Source organism: Heptranchias perlo, chromosome 10 (genome assembly GCF_035084215.1).
Source record: "Heptranchias perlo isolate sHepPer1 chromosome 10, sHepPer1.hap1, whole genome shotgun sequence".
NCBI classification, from domain to species: domain Eukaryota; kingdom Metazoa; phylum Chordata; class Chondrichthyes; order Hexanchiformes; family Hexanchidae; genus Heptranchias; species Heptranchias perlo.
In genome coordinates, this window is record NC_090334.1 from 5,325,373 (window position 1) to 5,341,696 (window position 16,324).

General features: G+C 49.2%; 1 protein-coding gene across 2 annotated transcripts in view; it reads right to left on the reverse strand.

Moving 5' to 3' along the window:
- Window positions 1–16,324, reverse strand: part of ino80 (INO80 complex ATPase subunit) — a 216,394-nt gene that overhangs the window by 69,180 nt on the left and 130,890 nt on the right. For both annotated transcript variants that reach the window (XM_067991159.1, XM_067991158.1), the window contains exon 26: window positions 12,996–13,221. In XM_067991159.1, coding sequence (XP_067847260.1) covers window positions 12,996–13,221 — 226 coding nt within the window. The remainder of the gene's footprint in view (window positions 1–12,995; window positions 13,222–16,324) is intronic.

Here is a 16,324-nt window from a genome sequence, read left to right on the forward strand (position 1 = left end):
CGGCTCAGTATCACACTGGGCAGTGCCCCAACCCACTGAGACCCTCTGGTTTGCACAGCTCAGTATCACACTGGGCAGTGCCCTTACCCACTGAGACCCTCTAATCTACACAGCTCAGTCTCACACAGAGCAGTGCCCCAACCCACTGAGACCCTCTGGTTTGCACAGCTCAGTATCACACTGGGCAGTGCCCCAACCCACTGAGACCCTCTGGTTTGCACGGCTCAGTATCACACTGGGCAGTGCCCCAACCCACTGAGACCCTCTGGTTTGCACAGCTCAGTATCACACTGGGCAGTGCCCTTACCCACTGAGACCCTCTAATCTACACAGCTCAGTCTCACACAGAGCAGTGCCCCAACCCACTGAGACCCTCTGGTTTGCACAGCTCAGTATCACACTGGGCAGTGCCCCAACCCACTGAGACCCTCTGGTTTGCACAGCTCAGTCTCACACAGAGCAGTGCCCCAACCCACTGAGACCCTCTGGTTTGCACAGCTCAGTATCACACTGGGCAGTGCCCTTATCCACTTGATGTTGGAACGTTGTCTTTAAAGTTTATTTAGAGAATATATACAGATTGTGATACACGAGTCTGTAAGACTCCCCTGGTTCTGGTCCTGCCTCAATTCACAGGATAAAAAACTCTTGAAACTGCAAATTGTGAATTGAGATTGGGGGCTTGCAGCCCAGTTCACAGCAAGCACGGCCCCGAAACACCAAACTCCACTAACTTAGCACTAAATCTGCAATGTCAGTCACAGACCACAGCACAGCTGGTTTGGAAAAACAGAAACATGTCACAGTGGTACAGTAGGGGAAGGCAGTCAGCTTTTGTTTCGTGCCCTGCACAGAGGCATACGGCGGAGGCTCTGGGGCAGTGTAACAAGTTTAAACCTTGCACCATTAATTTGCATACATACCAAGTTACTGATACCAACAGATTGGGGTGCCTGATTGATGATTTATCCACCAGTGGGCAATTGTGCTAAAAACATCCCTTTCCAAACCTCCAGAACCCAAAGTACAAATGGGACAAACCAGCAAAAATAACACTCAGCTCCTGGGCTTCAAGGACCAGATTACTACCATTTGGGGTAGTATGTGCTTTACCTGCCCTGGGAGTGTTCGATGGGACAGCATAGAGGGAGCGTTACTCTGTATCTAACCCGTGCTGTACCTGCCCTGGGAGTGTTTGATGGGATAGTGTAGAGGGAGCTTTACTCTGTATCTAACCCGTGCTGTACCTGCCCTGGGAGTGTTTGATGGGACAGTGTAGAGGGAGCTTTACTCTGTATCTAACCCGTACTGTACCTGCCCTGGGAGTGTGATGTCTGAAATGGAGTGTATTCCATTCCCCAGTATTGACATGTTACCTTGAGCACAGCACAGCCAACACCACAAGTTGCAATACCTCTTCACGGTGCGGGGGTTAACCCCACCAGGCCAGCAGTAATCGGATTGGGCAGAAACCCATCAGGCCTGCTTCCTGGATTATGCAGTTGTGTAAGCGTGTGTCAGCTCCTGTGCTGTTGTGGTGTCACCAGCGGTCTCAGGTGGGTTATAGCTAGTTGTTGCCAAGTATGTGGAGACCAGTGTGGGAAGCTGGTGAACTCAGCAGCGACACTGACCGTGGGGTCCGTGAAGCACTGTGAGGGGAAACTGTGCAGGAAGTATTTACTACAGACTGCTGGTCCTCAGAGAGGGTAGTATCAGTGCAACGTGCCACGTAAACAGATCACTTTCTGCCTTTTAACCCTGTCTCTGTGAATCAGATTGCAATCACTCAGTCACTTCCCATTCATAATGATGGAAATTGCTGACACCTTTAAGAGCAAAGAGGTCAAAGCCAGTCACAGCTGCTGTTACACTCAGCACCACGCTGCAACATTGAGGACCAATAAACCAGGCCCCACTCTCCTTCACCTCAGCTCAATGTCACAAGGGAGCTTGTTTCCAAGTTATATTTATAACGCTGTTATTCTAATTTAAAACACCTGAATTAAAACAAACCAAAGCCAGTTTTGTCACGAAGTATCAAGTGTTGTCATCAGCATGAAGACAGCATAGGGAAAACAACAGACCGATGCACTCGAAATTCAGCACCTCAAACTGTTCCACCACAGGTACAGACCTGTACCCACCAGTACTGCACCCCAGCGCTATACAGTGACAGATCTGTACCCACCAGTACTGCACCCCAGTGTTATCCAGTGACAGACTTGCACCCACCAGTACTGCACCCCAGCGCTATACAGTGACAGATCTGTACCCACCAGTACTGTACCCAGCGTTCTACAGTGACAGACCTGAACCCACCAGTACGGTACCCCGGTGTTATCCAGTGACAGACCTGCACCCACCAGTACTGTACCCCAGCGCTATAGAGTGACAGACCTGTACCCACGAGTACTGTACCCAGAGTTCTCGTGAGATCGGTACCCAACAGTACTGTACCCCGTGTTCTACAGTGACAGACCTGTACCCACCAGTACTGTACCCGTTACAGTGACAGACCTGTACCCACCAGTACTATACCCATTATACAGTGACAGACCTGTACCCACCAGTACTGTACCCGTTAGTGACAGACCTGTACCCACCAGTACTGTACCCGTTATACAGTGACAGACCTGTACCCACCAGTACTGTACCCGTTATACAGTGACAGACCTGTACCCACCAGTACTGTACCCGTTATACAGTGACAGACCTGTACCCACCAGTACTGTACCCGTTACAGTGACAGACCTGTACCCACCAGTACTGTACCCATTACAGTGACAGACCTGTACCCACCAGTACTGTACCCGTTATACAGTGACAGACCTGTACCCACCAGTACTGTACCCGTTATACAGTGACAGACCTGTACCCACCAGTACTGTACCCGTTATACAGTGACAGACCTGTACCCACCAGTACTGTACCCGTTATACAGTGACAGACCTGTACTCACCAGTACTGTATCCCAGTGTTAGTGACAGACCTGTATCCATTATACAGCAAGAGCAAGAGGATAACTAAGGAAAGAGTAGGACCTATTAGAGACCAAAAAGGTAACTTATGTGTGGAGGCGGAAGATGTGGGTATGGTTCTTAATGAATACTTTGCACCTGTCTTCACAAAGGAGAGGGATGATGCAGGGATTGAAGTTAAGGAGGAGGAGTGTGAAATATTGGATGGGATAAACATAATGGGAGAGGAAGTATTAAGGGGATTAGCATCTTTGAAAGTGGATTAATCACCAGGGCCGGATGAAATGTATCCCAGGCTGTTAAAAGAAGCCAGGGAGGAAATAGTGGAGGCTTTAACAATCATTTTCCAAACTTCACTGGATACAGGCGTAGTGCCAGAGGATTGGAGGACTGCTAACATTGTACCATTGTTTAAAAAGGGAGCGAAGGATAGATCGAGTAATTACAGGCCAGTCAGTCTAACCTCGGTGGTGGGCAAATTACTGGAATCAATTCTGAGGGACAGGATAAACTGTTACTTAGAAAGGCACAGACTAATCAAGGACAGTCAGCACGGATTTGTTAAGGGGAGGTCGTGTCTGACTAACTTGATTGAATTTTTCGAGGTGGTGACAAGGAGGATCGATGAGGGTAGCGCAATTGATGTAGTCTACATGGATTTTAGCAAGGCTTTTGACAAGGTCCCAAGTGGCAAATTGGTCAAAATAGTAAAGGCCCATGGGATCCAAGGGAATGTGGCAAATTGGATCCAAAATTGGCTCAATGGCAGGAAACAAAGGGTAATGGTCGACGGGTGTTTTTGCGACTGAAAGGCTGTTTCCAGTGGGGTGCCGCAGGGCTCAGTACTAGGTCCTTTGCTTTTTGTGGCATACATTAACGATTTGGACTTAAATGTAGGGGGCATGATTAAGAAGTTTGCAGATGCCACAAAAATTGGCCGTATGGTTGATAGTGAGGAGGAAAGCTGTAGACTGCAGGAAGATATCAATGGACTGCTCAGATGGGCAGAAAAGTGGCAAATGGAGTTCAATCCGGGGAAGTGGGAGATAATGCATTTGGGGAGAGCAAACGAGGCAAGGGAATACAAAATTAATGAGAGGTGTTGAGGGACAGAGGGACCTTGGAGTGCATGTCCACAGATCCCTGAAGGTAGCAGGACAGGTAGATAAGGTGGTTAAGAAGGCATATGGAATGCTTTCCTTTATTAGCTGAGGCATAGAATATAAAAGCAGGGATGTTATGCTGGAACTGTATAAAACACTAGTTAGACCACAGATTGAGTACTGCGCACAGTTCTAGTCACCACATTACAGGATGTAATTGCACTAGAGAGGGTGCAGAGGAGATTTACGAGGATGTTGCCAGGGCTGGAGAATTTTAGCTATGAGGAAAGATTGGATAGGCTGGGGTTGTTTTCCTTGGAACAGAGGAGGTTGAGGGGTGATTTGATTGAGGTGCACAAAATTATGAGGGGCCGAGATAGAGTGGATAGGAAGGACCTATTTCCCTTAGCGGAGGGGTCAATAACCAGGGGGAATAGAAATAATGTGATTGGTAGAAGGATTAGAATGGAAATGAGGAAACATTTTTTCACCCAGAGTGTGGTGGGGGTCTGGAACTCCCTGCCTGAGAGGATGAAAGAGGCAGAAACCCTCAATTCATTTAAAAAATACCTGGATGTGCACCTGAAGAGCCGTGACCTGCAGGGCTGCAGACCAAATGCGGGAAAGTGGGATTAGGCTGGGTGGCTCGTTCCTCGGCTAGCACAGACATGATGGGCCGAATGGCCTCCTTCTGTGCCGTAAATTTTCTCTGATTCTATAGCGACAGACCTGTAACCCCAGTGCTACACAGCGACAGACCTGTAACCACCAGTACTATACCCAGTGCTATACAGCGACAGACTTGTACCCACCAGTACTATACAGCGACAGACCTGTACCCACCAGTACTATACAGCGACAGACCTGTATCCACCAGTACTATACAGCGACAGACCTGTACCCACCAGTACTATACCCAGTGCTATACAGCGACAGACTTGTACCCCAGTGTTTGGAAGTAGAGAGTCAGGATTATGGTGCTGGGCATTTCAGGTGCATATTGTGCAATAATTTCACACATTCGACCACAGCGGCACTTGAGTGAAGTGCATCAATGGATGTATGAAGTACCAACTTTGCCTTTGAAACACAAATGTAACATTACTTTAATATCTATGGTTTCACAGAGTGTGTGCAGCAGCAGCCTCCAGTCCCCGTGATCAGTTGCTTTCGTGACTGTAATAGATGGCTGGGAATATACAGCCGGAAGAGCCTGTTGCACTGAGTAGCTGTGATTTTGTACAATGACTGTGAAAAGCATCACAATGTCCTGGTGCAGGGCCTGAACGCTGTGGGCTGGAGATGTAACATGCAGCTTCCACAGCTCTCCATAACAGCCCGTTCGCTGTGCTAGTGCTCTACCGCCACCCAACGGCAGGAATCAAGCACTGCAATCCCCTGCACCGCCCATCTCATCCACCGCTCTTCACCTCGAGAACAGTATCTTCCGCCACATTTGTCACCAAAACCGTGTTTTTTTCATATGGTGCTGCTGCCGTGGGATGGAGATCTCAGCTCTACAGATAGAGAAAGAAAATGGATTCCAAATGGGAGGGGAGTACAGGTGGAAGGGAAGGATTGAAACAGTGGCTGGAGAATGAAGTAGGCACTGCAAGGGAGGGGCAAAGGGGGTAAGGCAGAGAAAGAGATGGGGGGTGTGGGAAGGCAGGAAGGGAGCGGGGGTAGCGGCAGCTCGGAAGAGAGGAGGGATGCAGTGGTGGGAGGTGGGGGAGTGGCAGCGTGTGGGGAAAGAACTCAATAGAGACATCAATAACATCCCACACGACAGGCCAGAGAAGTGGAAGGTTAGAGTTTGAGAGGAAGTAAGAATTGAAGAGAGTTTTCCTCTCTCCTTCAAGGTGAAAAGGAGTCGGTTCAGGAGGCTGATAAGTATAAGGAGTGAGATGAGAAAAAGGTGTCTGAGTGAGAGATTTAGGATTTCTGAGGACTTGTTTTATGGAGGTAATGGGGTGGTCATACCTTTGGGTGGGACAGCCAATGTGCAGTGTGAGGATGAGTGAAGAGGGGAGGGTGAACAAGTGGGTGGAGGGTGGGGAAGGCAAGTTACGAGTTAAAATAACATCCCCCCTCCCCAGAGATGGCACAGCGGGCTGCATCTGCAAAAACTGAGAATGTTTAATACTATGTTAGAAATGGGCAGTTTAGCTCAGGTGCAAACCTCAGACAGGACGATGCTCCCATGCTTGGGGTTCCATGTTCCTCTCCTACCCCACTCCTCATTGCTCTCCTCCTTCCCTGAAGGTGCTAACTCACTTGTGAGCTCACACAAAGACCTGTAGGCCTTGGGGAGAAGGGGAGGCGAAGTGGTGACACACCTGATCCTGTCCACAACCCATGTGCAAACATTAACATCTTCCAGCAGGGTTCACTGGGTAGTGATGAGGAGCAGGAGGCCAGTTACAATTTATAGCTCATTCCAATATTATATGCGAACTTGCTCATTTTGTTATATTTCTCTAATTCAGTCTACATTTAAATATATGAACTTGCTTTGGTCGACTTTATAGGAGGAAGTGTGATGAAAATGAAACAGTCCAAGTGCTCCGAGGATTAGCATTTAGTAACTGCTCGTTCATTAGGATGTAGTTCATAGTGATCTCCGTTGTGGCCATTTTCTGAAGCATTAACTGATTTCCAGCTACTTAGACCAATCATTAGGTTTTGTCTAATTGGGATAATCTGATAAATATAACACCAGCACTTGTCTCAAGGGAACAGGGCACTTTAAGATCAATTTCAAGGTTGCAAAATGTGGAAAGATACTCATGGGCAAAGGAGATATAAATGCAGAGTCACTTACAGCCATGTCAGCAAGAGTCGATTGGAGAGGCTCTATCTAGAGATTATGTAGAGAGCGCATGAGTGGGAGACGGAGAAAGAGCAGAGAGAGAGAGAGAGAGAGAGAGAGAGAGAGAGAGAGAGAGAGAGAGAGAGAGAGATATATATATATATATATATATATATCTCTCAATATATATGATGTGGAGATGCCGGTGATGGACTGGGGTTGACAATTGTAAACAATTTTACAACACCAAGTTATAGTCCAGCAATTTTATTTTAAATTCACAAGCTTTCGGAGGCTTCCTCCTTCGTCAGGTGAACGATTGGAAGGGTGCCGCTCCCCGACGGCGAACGATTGGAAGGGTGCCGCTCCCCGACGGCGAACGATTGGAAGGGTGCCGCTCCCCGACGGCGAACGATTGGAAGGGTGCCGCTCCCGGACGGCGAACGATTGGAAGGGTGCCGCTCCCCGACGGCGAACGATTGGAAGGGTGCCGCTCCCCGACGGCGAACGATTGGAAGGGTGCCGCTCCCCGACGGCGAACGATTGGAAGGGTGCCGCTCCCCGACGGCGAACGATTGGAAGGGTGCCGCTCCCCGACGGCGAACGATTGGAAGGGTGCCGCTCCCCGACGGCGAACGATTGGAAGGGTGCCGCTCCCCGACGGCGAACGATTGGAAGGGTGCCGCTCCCCGACGGCGAACGATTGGAAGGGTGCCGCTCCCCGACGGCGAACGATTGGAAGGGTGCCGCTCCCCGACGGCGAACGATTGGAAGGGTGCCGCTCCCCGACGGCGAACGATTGGAAGGGTGCCGCTCCCCGACGGCGAACGATTGGAAGGGTGCCGCTCCCCGACGGCGAACGATTGGAAGGGTGCCGCTCCCCGACGGCGAACGATTGGAAGGGTGCCGCTCCCCGACGGCGAACGATTGGAAGGGTGCCGCTCCCCGACGGCGAACGATTGGAAGGGTGCCGCTCCCCGACGGCGAACGATTGGAAGGGTGCCGCTCCCCGACGGCGAACGATTGGAAGGGTGCCGCTCCCCGACGGCGAACGATTGGAAGGGTGCCGCTCCCCGACGGCGAACGATTGGAAGGGTGCCGCTCCCTGACGGCGAACGATTGGAAGGGTGCCGCTCCCTGACGGCGAACGATTGGAAGGGTGCCGCTCCCCGACGGCGAACGATTGGAAGGGTGCCGCTCCCCGACGGCGAACGACTGGAAGGGTGCCGCTCCCCGACGGCGAACGATTGGAAGGGTGCCGCTCCCTGACGGCGAACGATTGGAAGGGTGCCGCTCCCCGACGGCGAACGACTGGAAGGGTGCCGCTCCCCGACGGCGAACGACTGGAAGGGTGCCGCTCCCTGATGAACGACTGGAAGGGTGGCGCTCCCTGATGGTGAACGACTGGAAGGGTGGCGCTCCCTGATGGTGAACGACTGGAAGGGTGCTTGCCAATTCTACTTCATTGAGCAGGCAGAAGCAGTCTACCAATGATTGAAATTGTGTCTGCAGCTTTTTTTTTGACAATCCTTCTCTACAGACTCATCATGTAGTCCTTCTCTAACTCTACTCTTCAGATTGTGGAGCTCCTCACCTCCCTCAGCCTTACCTTCCTCCTATGGGCCTTTTAAAATCAAAGCTTGGTGTCACCCAATCACTACTTGCTGATTGACCTTGTTTTCACTGCTCTATTTTCAACCTTGGTGGTGCCCTGCACCCTGGCCCTTGGCTTTGGCGTCTCCATAATATGAACAAGGGTCCAGATTCTGGGGGTGAGGAGGTTCTGTTCAGTGGGTTTTACTCGGTCAAATTGATGGGGTTTTCGTACAGAATGACTTCACCATTAATCTCACATCAATCGTTTCCTCGCTTGCACTTCCTGTTAGCGCAGGCTGGCAGAGAAACACAAACACCGTTTTCCTGTCCCTTTCCTCCAACTCCTCGGCCTGAACCTTGCAGATGGCGTGATCAGGCAGCCTTTTCTCAAAAGCTGTTTGTCTGAGAACAGCAACTAACACTGGTGTGCTCCAAGTATTTTTTCCTCTCTGCTATCTGCTCTGTAATCTCCAGCAGCTGAGAACAGTTGGATTGTTTACCATCTACCCCATTGTTTAAAACAAGTAATTATTCTGTGAAATATATTACAATCCCCTACTCTCCAACCATTCTCCTCACCCATTACAACTGTCTAGGGGTGAGTTTTGATTTGACGGCAAGTATTAATGGAGCTTCCCCACTGCTTTGGCGGGGGGGGAAGGCACCGCTTGGTGTAACCTGAGCCGTACTGACCAGCCTGGGCTGCCTTTGCTGACCCCAGCTGGGGCAGCACTCAGAATGCTACCAATTGGTCTCACCATGGACTATGGAAAGGGCAGGGGAAATTCAGCCAGAGTTCCTGCTTCTAACCTCTGCTGGAAAGAGTATATTTAAAAATGGCGAGTGGTCCCCAGAGTCTAATGGCATTGCCCCGGAAGGCGGTGCTGTGCCACCTAACGTTACATGACCATCCATGAACTCAAGCCAGTCAATTCTAACTGCAGTAGATAACACTCAACACAGGGTGACGCTGCAACAGTGCATTTCCCAAAGAATGACAGATCTTGCTTAAGGTGAGTAAAGGCAGTTGTATTCCCCTTGGGGCCCACAGAAATTAAGTATTCATGATCCCCACCCACCCTAACCCAATCCATTTTTGTTGCCAAGTAATATGGGATCCAGTCGTGGGGCCCATCTGTTAAGTAGCTATATTGTCACTGCTGCTGCGCCTCTTCCCCCCCACCCCACGTTTGTTGACTGACTGCTTTGAGTGCAGGGCTACACTTCTGGCCGCTGCTGGCTTAATCGCTCACAAGCCGGCCAGCCCTTCCATCTCACTTCCCCAGCCCGCGGCTGTGCTTTCTGCATCCATCCTGGGCCTCTGCCAATGCACGGCCATTTGAATTTCAATGGGCTGAATGGCCTACTCTTATTCCTATGTAACAGGCTCGAGGGGCTAAATGGCCTTCTCCTGTTCCTATGTAACAGGCTCGAGGGGCTGAATGGCCTCCTCCTGTTCCCACATTCCCTGATCATCTTCATTTTGTTGACTGAAGCCCAGGTTTTTATTTAATGATGTTTAAGGGCCCTTTCAATTTATTTTGTTAATTTTGTCAACATTCTCTTCAGTTTACTGAATTGGTTTATCCTCACCATTGCCCCCTTTCTTCATGTTATTTATTTGGTGGGTTTCTTCTCACTCTGTGTAAAGCTGCTTCAAATTAAATTAATTTTATCACTTCATTTTTCCTCTTCCCAGACCTATTCTGCTTTTCCCTCCCCATTTCCCCTATCTGTTTTGCCCCACCACTTTTCTTCCTGTCCTCTCCGTTCCAGCCTGCCTCTAATATTACAGCTCCACTCTGGCCCCAGCAGACCTGCCTCTAATATTACAGCTCCACTCTGGCCTGTGCAGGCCTGCCTCTAATATTACAGCTCCACTCTGGCCCCAGCAGACCTGCCTCTAATATTACAGCTCCACTCTGGCCCAAGCAGACCTGCCTCTAATATTACAGCTCCACTCCGGCCCGTGCAGGCCTGCCTCTATTACAGCTCCACTCTGGCCCATGCAGGCCTGCCTCAAATATCAGCTCCACTCTGGCCTGTGCAGGCCTGCCTCGAATATTACAGCTCCACTCCGGCCCGTGCAGGCCTGCCTCTATTACAGCTCCACTCCGGCCCATGCAGGCCTGCCTCTAATATTACAGCTCCACTCCGGCCCATGCAGGCCTGCCTCTATTACAGCTCCACTCTGGCCCATGCAGGCCTGCCTCAAATATCAGCTCCACTCTGGCCTGTGCAGGCCTGCCTCGAATATTACAGCTCCACTCCGGCCCGTGCAGGCCTGCCTCTATTACAGCTCCACTCTGGCCTGTGCAGGCCTGCCTCGAATATTACAGCTCCACTCTGGCCCGTGCAGGCCTGCCTCAAATATCAGCTCCACTCTGGCCTGTGCAGGCCTGCCTCGAATATTACAGCTCCACTCCGGCCCGTGCAGGCCTGCCTCTATTACAGCTCCACTCTGGCCTGTGCAGGCCTGCCTCGAATATTACAGCTCCACTCCGGCCCGTGCAGGCCTGCCTCTATTACAGCTCCACTCTGGCCTGTGCAGACCTGCCTCGAATATTACAGCTCCACTCCGGCCCGTGCAGGCCTGCCTCAAATATCAGCTCCACTCTGGCCTGTGCAGGCCTGCCTCGAATATTACAGCTCCACTCCGGCCCGTGCAGGCCTGCCTCAAATATCAGCTCCACTCTGGCCTGTGCAGGCCTGCCTCAAATATTACAGCTCCACTCCGGCCCGTGCAGGCCTGCCTCTATTACAGCTCCACTCCGGCCTGTGCAGGCCTGCCTCGATTACAGCTCCACTCTGGCCTGTGCAGGCCTGCCTCTAATAATACAGCTCCACTCTGGCCCGTGCAGGCCTGCCTCTAATATTACAGCTCCACTCTGGCCAGTGCAGGCCTGCCTCTAATATTACAGCTCCACTCTGGCCAGTGCAGGCCTGCCTCTAATATTACAGCTGTGCTCCTGACTGCCACCTGTAAACTATGCCCCAGGGGATCCTCTAGTTCCATTCTTTCTCTGTATGCTGGCAAAGTTGTCATTTATTGCCCATTCCACATTTTTTTGGGGTAGATACTTGTTTGACACATTGTTGTTAGCAAACCCACAACATCAGAGTCTTCATATTTAGTGTTTTGGCTTTTGCCAATGATTTATATTTGACTTGTGCATTTTCAAAGGGAAGGGAAGGATAGAGCCCAGTAACAAAATTAACACCTTCTGCTCCATCATTTCATGGTTTAAATCTTAACAACATAGCATTAAATGGCTGCAGCCCAAATAAATTGACTGATACCCTATCTCCACCCACTGAACTAGCCACATCAAATAATACACCCAGGGCACAGTTTGCAGTGTTGCACATTATTTACATGGAAAGCTGACATCAAAAACCTCAGTCTATTTGTGAGCCTTTTCTATGGACGCCCGAACACTTAAAAGCTTACCCGAAAGGGCTGACCATACAATGACCACGGTCTCTCACAGAAGTGTATACGCAAATGTTCCCTGGGCTCACCCTTCAACATATTACAGCCTTGGTCATTACATTTCTCAGTATTCAAGAATTCAGCCTTACATAGATCACTATGGTAAGAGCTGAACAGCACAAACAACACTAAAGCAGTTGATACTCAGGCCATACTGCACTGTGATCCATCTGCAGGATATCTCACAGACAGTAGATATACTGCACTGTGAGCAATCAGTAGGAAATCCCAGATAGTGAGTATACTGGACTGTGATCAATCTGCACGATATCCCAGACAGTGGGTATACTATATTATGATTTCACCATTTTAAAGCTGACCCATCATTCTCTCCATCCCCCCCCTCACCCTCGCCAACGATGCTGCCCCCTGATGTACATTCTCGTCCCTCTCCAAAACCCTCAGATTTTGGACACTAATGCACCCTCTCAGTACAGGCTTGCCTCCAGCATTAACAGCACTATCTGAGACAGCCCTGTGGTATCACAGGCCAAGTGCACTTGGCATCGGAGAGCCAAACATTCCCCCAGCAGAAGCTTCCAATTGAAAGTACAAGCAGCAAATGTAAACAGCTCACATTACAGGTATTTGATGTCAAGTCTGCGATTTTGTGGATGGGCGAATGGATCAGAAATACATCTGGTCATTGTTGGTCTATACAGATGTTTTACCACACTGGGAAGATCCCACCTGATTTTCGCTTGTACAATTTCACTATTAATGTCAAAACCCTGTAGAATAAATGGGGTGATTGGGCTCCAGTGGGAACGAGTACAGTTAGTGAAATTCAGCCATAGTATTGAAGGAGCAGAAAGTGATCTATAGGTGGCTGGAATCAAACACACAAACTCCATCTCAATTTCAGGCCACTTCCCCAAACATAGCATCCACATTTGCGTGGGTTAAAAATGCAGGACGCCATTGGGTAGCCAGATTGCTACATTTAAAGAGGTAGCTCCTAACACACATTTATATAATAAAACAGAATCTGAGGAGGGAAATTCCCATCTACTTACCAGGGACCCTGATGAAGGACCAGCCATGTCTGGACTGAACAGCTAACAATCCCCCAGGACCCTCAAGGAAGAAAAAGGACAGCCGATTTCTCCAATGAAGAGCTAGCTGTGGGGTTCCGTACAGGAGGCACTGCTTGGACGTGAGGTGACCCCCTTCCCTCATCAACCGACGTTCGTACTCTGCACTCCGATCACAGCAGTAGATATCGCGTGGAACAGCAGTCACCTGAGATACAAATGGGGCAGGGGATCAGTGTTATCTCAACAAAACCATCACATCAATACACTGCACAGTTAGTGTCAATCTCACTATACATAATTCCAACCTTGGTCCAAACATAGACAAAAGAGCTAAATTCCAGAGGTGAGGTGAGAGTGACTGCCCTTGACATCAAGGCAGCATTTGACAGAGTGCGGCAACAAGGAGCCCCAAGTAAAATTGAAGTCATGGGAATCAGGGGGAAAACTCTGCGGTGGCTGGAGTCATACCAAACACAAAGGAAGATGGTAGTGGTTGTTGGAGGCCAATCATCTCAGCCCCAGGACATTGCTGCAGGAGGTCCTCAGGGCAGTGTCCTAGGCCCAACCATCTTCAGCTGCTTCATCAATGACCTTCCCTCCATCATAAGGTCAGAAATGGGGATGTTCGCTGATGACTGCACAGTGTTCAGTTCCATTCGCATCCCCTCAAATAATGAAGTAATCCGTGCCCGCATGCAGCAAGACCTGGACAACATCCAAGAAACATTCGCGGCAGACAAGTGCCAGGCAATGACAATCATAGAATCATAGAATCATAGAATCATAGAATCATAGAAGTTACAACATGGAAACAGGCCCTTCGGCCCAACATGTCCATGTCGCCCAGTTTATACCACTAAGCTAGTCCCAATTGCCTGCACTTGGCCCATATCCCTCGATACCCATCTTCCCCATGTAACTGTCCAAATGCTTTTTAAAAGACAAAATTGTACCCGCCTCTACTACTGCCTCTGGCAGCTCGTTCCAGACACTCACCACCCTTTGAGTGAAAAAATTGCCCCTCTGGATCCTTTTGTATCTCTCCCCTCTCACCTTAAATCTGTGCCCCCTCGTTATAGACTCCCCTACCTTTGGGAAAAGATTTTGACCATCGACCTTATCTATGCCCCTCATTATTTTATAGACTTCTATAAGATCACCCCTTAACCTCCTACTCTCCAGGGAATAAAGTCCCAGTCTGTCTAACCTCTCCCTGTAAGTCAAACCATCAAGTCCCGGTAGCATCCTAGTAAATCTTTTCTGCACTCTTTCTAGTTTAATAATATCCTTTCTATAATAGGGTGACCAGAACTGTACACAGTACTCCAAGTGTGGCCTCACCAATGCCCTGTACAACTTCAACAAGACATCCCAACTCCTGTATTCAATGTTCTGACCAATGAAACCAAGCATGCTGAATGCCTTCTTCACCACCCTATCCACCTGTGACTCCACTTTCAAGGAGCTATGAATCTGTACTCCTAGATCTCTTTGTTCTATAACTCTCCCCAACGCCCTACCATTAACGGAGTAGGTCCTGGCCCGATTCGATCTACCAAAATGCATCACCTCACATTTATCTAAATTAAACTCCATCTGCCATTCATCGGCCCACTGGCCCAATTTATCAAGATCCCGTTGCAATCCTAGATAACCTTCTTCACTGTCCACAATGCCACCAATCTTGGTGTCATCTGCAAACTTACTAACCATGCCTCCTAAATTCTCATCCAAATCATTAATATAAATAACAAATAACAGCGGACCCAGCACCGATCCCTGAGGCACACCGCTGGACACAGGCATCCAGTTTGAAAAACAACCCTCGACAACCACCCTCTGTCTTCTGTCGTCAAGCCAATTTTGTATCCAATTGGCTACCTCACCTTGGATCCCATGAGATTTAACCTTATGTAACAACCTACCATGCGGTACCTTGTCAAATGCTTTGCTGAAGTCCATGTAGACCACGTCTACTGCACAGCCCTCATCTATCTTCTTGGTTACCCCTTCAAAAAACTCAATCAAATTCGTGAGACATGATTTTCCTCTCACAAAACCATGCTGACTGTTCCTAATTAGTCCCTGCCTCTCCAAATGCCTGTAGATTCTGTCCCTCAGAATACCCTCTAACAACTTACCCACTACAGATGTCAGGCTCACTGGTCTGTAGTTCCCAGGCTTTTCCCTGCCGCCCTTCTTAAACAAAGGCACAACATTTGCTACCCTCCAATCTTCAGGCACCTCACCTGTAGCGGTGGATGATTCAAATATCTCTGCTAGGGGACCCGCAATTTCCTCCCTAACCTCCCATAACGTCCTGGGATACATTTCATCAGGTCCTGGAGATTTATCTACCTTGATGCGCGTTAAGACTTCCAGCACCTCCCTCTCTGTAATATGTACACTCCTCAAGACATCACTATTTATTTCCCCAAGTTCCCTAACATCCATGCCTTTCTCAACCGTAAATACCGATGTGAAATATTCATTCAGGATCTCACCCATCTCTTGTGGTTCCGCACATAGATGACCTTGTTGATCCTTAAGAGGCCCTACTCTCTCCCTAGTTACCCTTTTGCCCTTTATGTATTTGTAGAAGCTCTTTGGATTCACCTTTGCCTGATCTGCCAAAGCAATCTCATATCCCCTTTTTGCCCTCCTGATTTCTCTCTTAACTCTACTCCGGCAATCTCTATACTCTTCAAGGGATCCACTTGATCCCAGCTGCCTATGCATGTCATATGCCTCCTTCTTATTTTTGACTAGTGCCTCAATCTCCCGAGTCATCCAAGGTTCCCTACTTCTACCAGCCTTGCCCTTCACTTTATAAGGAATGTGCTTACACTGAACCCTGGTTAACACACTTTTGAAAGCCTCCCACTTACCAGACGTCCCTTTGCCTGCCAACAGACTCTCCCAATCAACTTCTGCAAGTTCCTGTCTAATACCATCAAAATTGGCCTTTCCCCAATTTAGAATTTTAACTTTTGGGCCAGACCTATCCTTCTCCATAGCTATCTTAAAACTAATGGAATTATGATCACTGGTCCCAAAGTGATCCCTCACTAACACTTCTGTCACCTGCCCTTCCTTATTTCCCAAGAGGAGGTCAAGTTTTGCCCCCTCTCTAGTCGGGCCATCCACATACTGAATGAGAAATTCCTCCTGAATACACTCAACAAATTTCTCTCCATCCAAGCCCCTAATGCTATGGCTGTCCCAGTCAATGTTGGGAAAGTTAAAGTCCCCTACTATTACCACCCTATTTTTCTTGCAGCTGTCTGTAATCTCCTTACATATTTGCT